The sequence below is a fragment of the Canis lupus genome, chromosome 8, assembly GCF_003254725.2.
Source record: "Canis lupus dingo isolate Sandy chromosome 8, ASM325472v2, whole genome shotgun sequence".
Classification (NCBI taxonomy): domain Eukaryota; kingdom Metazoa; phylum Chordata; class Mammalia; order Carnivora; family Canidae; genus Canis; species Canis lupus.
In genome coordinates, this window is record NC_064250.1 from 423,028 (window position 1) to 428,947 (window position 5,920).

The window sequence follows — 5,920 nt, forward strand, 5'->3', positions numbered from 1 at the left end:
TTCTCTTTTTTTCCCATTATTTATGAACATCATTCAGTAAGGAGGGCAGCTTCTGAGTTCATTTATCCTCTATCTTCCAGGAGAATTAGACTGCTTTGCATACAATGAGTATCAATAAGTGTGTGCTAAGAAAGTATGGAAGAGCAAATAACTCTCCTAACTTTACAGCCCCACACATGGAAACTGGAAAGTGCTGAGTAGAGTCTCCACTTGCTGTCTTATCCAATGCTTTCTTGTTTTTCCATAACAGCTGGCAAAGATTATGGCAAGAGACAATGACAGCTACCAGCAAGTATTCATCTTGGTGGGCTTTTCTGACCGTCCTCAACTAGAGATAATTCTCTTTGCTTTTGTCTTGGTCTTCTACATCCTGACCCTCTTGGGCAACAGTGCCATCATCTTCTTGTCAATCTTGGATGCCAGGCTCCACACACCCATGTACTTCTTTCTTGGGAACCTTTCTTTTTTGGACCTCTGCTTTACGACGAGCATTGTCCCCCAGTTGCTGTGGAACCTTTGGGGTCCAGAGAAGACCATCACCTACCATGGTTGTGTGGCCCAGCTCTACATCTACATGGTGTTGGGCTCAACCGAGTGTGTTCTCCTAGCTGTCATGTCCTATGACCGCTACGTGGCTGTCTGCCGGCCCCTGCACTACACTGTGATCATGCATCCACGTCTCTGCCTGCAGTTGGTGACTGTGTCCTGGTTCTGTGGCTTTCTAAATTCCTTTGTCATGTGTCCCCAGACCATGCAACTCTCCCGATGTGGGCACCATATGGTGGACCACTTTCTGTGTGAGATGCCTGCTCTTATCGCCATGTCCTGTGAAGACACCATGCTGGTGGAAGCATTTGCCTTTGCCCTGGGTGTTGCCCTTCTCCTGGTGCCCCTTTCCCTGATCCTCATCTCTTACAGCATGATTGCAGCCACTGTGCTGAGGATCAAGTCAGCAGCAGGGTGCAAGAAAGCTTTCAACACCTGCTCTTCCCACCTGATGGTGGTCTCCCTTTTCTACGGGACCATCATCTACATGTACCTGCAGCCCGCCAATAGCTACTCCCAAGACCAAGGCAAGTTCCTCACCCTCTTCTACACCATCATCACTCCCAGTATCAACCCCCTGATCTACACGCTGAGGAACAAGGATGTAAAGGGGGTGATGAGGAGGCTCCTGAAGGGTGAGAAGGGGGCCAGGGAAGCCTAAGTGAGAGGAATGATTTCTGGGGTCATGGATGCTGTTCTGGAGTCTGTCTCTTGGATGTGTAGGTGATGATGTGGAGAGTGAACTTTCAGAGTACAGTGAACACAGCCAGACATGATAATTTTGAGTGTGACCTCATCCCAGGCTCTATGGATGTGAAATGGTTCCCTTTCATTTAAAGGTGTACTTGAGGAAATCTCTCCTTTACTTGCCTTTTATCCATCTTTGGGCTTCATCCACTGGTAGCACCAATTCAAAGCACACAGTCTACAGATTACATCATGAGATATCAAATAAAAGCAAGACACCAAAAAAAAATAAAAAATAAAAAAAAATAAAAGCAAGACGCCACTAGTAGCCTCCTCTTGAAACTCCTTTATTTATGACTCTGGTGGTTTTCAGAGGTCGTTGAGACAACATCAGTCAAATCATAATACTCCGTCCTAGACGTAGGTTGTTTTTTCTTAAGTGAGGAGATTCCTGTTTTTGTTTTTGTTATTTGGCTTTTTAAGTTTTATTTTAGTTTTAGTTAACATACAGTGTTATATTAGTTTCAGGTGTACAGTATAATGATTCAACAATTCTATACATCACCCAGTGAGTGCTCATGACAATGGGTGCCCTCCTTGATTCATTGCATCATTAACTCCAGGTATGGGTTCTAGGCCGCTCTGTTTTAGAAATGATTTCTAGGTATCACTGATGATAGCAAGATTTGGAAATTATTGTTTTCGAAATAATTTAAATCCAACTCCTTACATCAACTAGGAATCCTGGTGTAGAGCATGCTGAATGTATGACCATCTTCACTGGACATGAATCATGCTGTAAACAAAGCCTGGGAGACATCACCCATATCTGGGTCTGGAATTGATTTATCATCTTACTAGTATCTCTTGAAGTTCAGCATTTCTAATCTGTATTATAGGGGAGAACATCCTCAGTTTACAAGATTGTAGTAGAGGTTAAATGAGGTGAGAAATGTCAAGTATGAGGCAAGTGGATCTTCTATGTGTCCTTTCTGTCTGTATACCACAGCCATTATCAGTCTTTTCCTTTTGGAATAGATTTAATTTTATTATTTTGATCTAGTTTTTAATGAAAATTGCCTTTAGTATGTTCTCTCCCAATACCTGCAAGGTGAAAAATGCTTTCTCTTAGGTATAAGAAACACCCTTCACTTACTTCTTTTATATTAGGTAAATACATTCCCTTTTACCCCCGCAGAGGACTTTGTTGTTTTCTTAGTACCCTAGTATAAATGTGGGGGGTGTGGGTGGTAGAGACTCAGGTAAGTGTGCTGATTCATTAGTAGTAGAGAATATGAGTTCAAGCTGTTGGGCTTATGGTGGAGGTGACATCTATGATAAAATACCTAGCTGGAAATGGAGAAATTATGTCAAAGTCATTCAACAAAATGTTCTGGATATATTGAGAATAATGTTCAATTCATTTGCTTCTGTCATCCTGCTATATTATAAAGATGATCCCAGGACGTATGGAAGGATTTTTTTTTTTACTCCATTTGCAAGTAATGTGTCAGAACACAGGGAAGCTTAGTGTCTGTCAAATATTTCCTACTTCCAGTTGAGCTATCCAGCTCACCAGCTGCCTTTTGTTATTTTAGGTTCCATGCAGTTAAATTCTGAACTCTTTGGTAGCCAAATATGGCCTTGATTTTTGATTAAAAAAAGAACATTTAGAGGGGCTTGGGTGGCTCTGTCAGTTAAGCTTCCAACTCATGATTTCAGCTCAGTTGCTGATGTCAAAGTCATGAGCTTTGTGTTGGGCTCCATGTTCAGTGAGGCATCTGCTTGAGATCCTTTTCCTTCGCTCCTACCCCTACTCACATTCACTGTCTCAAAAAAAAAATCTTTAAAAAAAGCATTTAAATTTCCATTTTAAGCTCAAGGAGTCACCCAGGTAGCATCAGATACACTGCCAGTCAGATCCATGACAGCTGTACCAGTATTGACACTGCAGCAGTGGGCAAATTTTGCTTCAACCAAATCTTACCCTTATTTATAGTTAGTGGAAAAGAGAGCTTCAGGAGATGGGGTGGGGAATTGACCCATCTATGAACTGGCCAGTGATTTAAGGACTTAAGAAACTAACTCAGAGATGGTCCCTCCGAATTTCATCAAGAGGAAGGAAACTGGACTAAAGTACTAATATAATAAAATATGATATGGCAAAGAGTAAAATTAAGAAGAGAGTAGATGAAATAGTGATAAAGATTTGACCACAGAGCCGAATTGGAACAGCTAGAAGTCATGGAATTCTGGTGATTTATAAAAAAAATTTGAAAAGAGCAGAAAGTAAGTACATTATATGGAAATAAATATTTCAATCTGAGAGAGTTGTTCATGGTGGTAGAGGCAGAGTAAATGGCCTTATGTAAGGTAAAGGTTTTATGTAAGGTGAAATTTGACCAGAGGAATATTTACCTGAGGCCAGCAGATCCACCACATTTGGATTTGCACTGGGATGTGCTGTGGTTTAGAAGCTGAGATCCCGCCTTCGGACACAGTGCCCCCTAGCTGAACAGGCTCAGGGATACAGAGTGTAGCCAACTTCAATAGAGCCAGAAAGGCAATGTGCTACTTAATGATGATGGGAAACTATCTTTTAATTATAATTATACCATCTCTTCTAGACTCTGAACAGTAGATTTTATCCCTGTTCTGTAGGTATGTGGGGAAGCAAAATGATCAGAAAGTGGCTTGGTCAATGTGTAAAGCAAATAATAGGAATTCAATTTAAAATTAATGGTTAATGGTTATTAATGTCTGCTAAAAATCAATGTCTAAAACTTGCCTGGTTTACCATGTGCCAGGCACTCATAAACATTTGCCCCATATTTCTCACTTGGATCCTTAAAATTACCCTGAGAAGAGATGAAAACACAAAGAGGTTCTGTGACTCAAAATAGACCATGCAGCTTGCAAGTGCTGGAGATAGGTTCTGATCCCAGAGCATCTGGCTCCAGAGTCCATGATCTTCATCCTGGGATATCTCCATGCTTTACTTGAAGCTCCAATCAAAGAATATGGTCCCAGTTTAGCATGATGAACTCCTAGTGAGTAGCCTCTTACAGATGTGATATGGGTTGAAAAATGAGCTGAACTTCAAGTTAATTACTTTCTGATAAATTTAGAAATGATTATGTGAGGAATTAATATGGCAAGGAAGGCCCAAAGCAGACACATTGTCATGTAGAAAAAAGCCAGTTAGAAATAAGACTGTGGTTCTCTAAACCAGTTGTGTACATGACAGTAAAGTACCTGGATAACTCAGCCAGTGGTATAAGGAAATGAAGTTGGCCAGGGCAGGCAGGAGAAGGAAGCAAGATCTTGTGTTTCACTTCAATCTGCTTTTCTCATGAAAAGGTCTGGTTGTGCTTTGGTCCTGCCTTAAATTCCTGTGAGATCACTCATATTTTTTTTTAAAGATTTTATGTATTTATTCACAAGAGACACACAGAAAGAGGCAGAGACACAGGAAGAGAGAGAGAGAAGCAGGATCCTTGTGGGGAGACCAATGCAGGACTTGATCCCAGGATCCTGGGGTCATGACCTGAGCCAAAAGCAGGTGCTCAACCACTGATCCACCAAGGTATCCCAAGATCACTCATATTTTTATAGTCACTTCCACTTACATTTACATTGAGTTAGCTTGAGTTGGTCTTTCCTGCTTTGTTTATTTATTTTATATTGAAGTATAGTTGACATACAATGTTATGTTCATTTCCCATGTACAACATAGTAATTTGACAATTCTGTACATTACTCATTTCTCACCACAAGTGTAGCTACCACCTGTCACATTACAAAGTTATTACAATATTATCGACTGTGTTCCCTAGGCTGAACTTTTCATCCCCATAACTTATTTATTTTATAACTGAGGTTTATGCTCCTAATCCACTTCACCTATTTCATGCATCCCCCACTCAACTCCCCTCTAGCAATCACCAGTTGGTTCTCTGTATTTATGAGTTTGTTTCTGTTTTGTTTGTTCATTTGTTTTGATTTTTAGATTCCACATATAAATGAAATCCTGTGATATTTGCCTTTCTCTGTCTGACCTGCTTTTAATAAAAACAGAAAAGATTCAAACAACCTTCTCTACCTACAGCTTGAGTAGTAAAAATAAGTTCTTGCTACTGCGATTCTCCTTTATTCCTTTTGACACAGTTGATATTTTCTGTAGATATTCAAATCCTATCAGTCAAGTTAAGAAAATATTTCTTTGGCAGCTGTCCCTCCCTCTATAATGATTTTTAAAATTAATTAATTCACTAATTTAGAGAGAGCATGACAGTGGGGTGGGGAGGATGAGGCAGAGAGAATCCAAAACAGGTTCCATGTCCAGGATGGAGCCCAACAAGGGGCTCAATCTCACAGTCCTGAGATCATGACCTGAGCTAAAATCAAGAGCTGGACACTTGACCAACTGAGCCACTCAGGCATCTCCCTCTATGATGATTTTTTGGCCCCTTCTCCTTATCTATTCTTTCACAGTTTAATGTTTACAAGATAGTAACAAGTAGAATTTATTGAACATTGTCTATGGCACTATGCTAAGCTTTCCTTATGTTATCTGAGCTAATATTTGCTGAGAAGTAAACACTATTAATATTCTCTAGATAAGAAAGCTGAGCCTAAGAGGGTTTACCAGAAGAGGCTTCATTTGGGGTTGAATTACTGTTTCCAG

General features: G+C 40.4%; 1 protein-coding gene across 1 annotated transcript; it reads left to right on the forward strand.

Moving 5' to 3' along the window:
- The first annotated feature begins 262 nt into the window (after positions 1 to 262).
- LOC112672715 (putative olfactory receptor 2W6) lies at positions 263 to 1,207 on the forward strand. Its single transcript, XM_025467838.1, has one exon. The coding sequence runs from the start codon at positions 263 to 265 to the stop codon at positions 1,205 to 1,207; it is 945 nt and encodes a 314-aa protein (XP_025323623.1).
- The last annotated feature ends 4,713 nt before the right edge of the window (positions 1,208 to 5,920 follow it).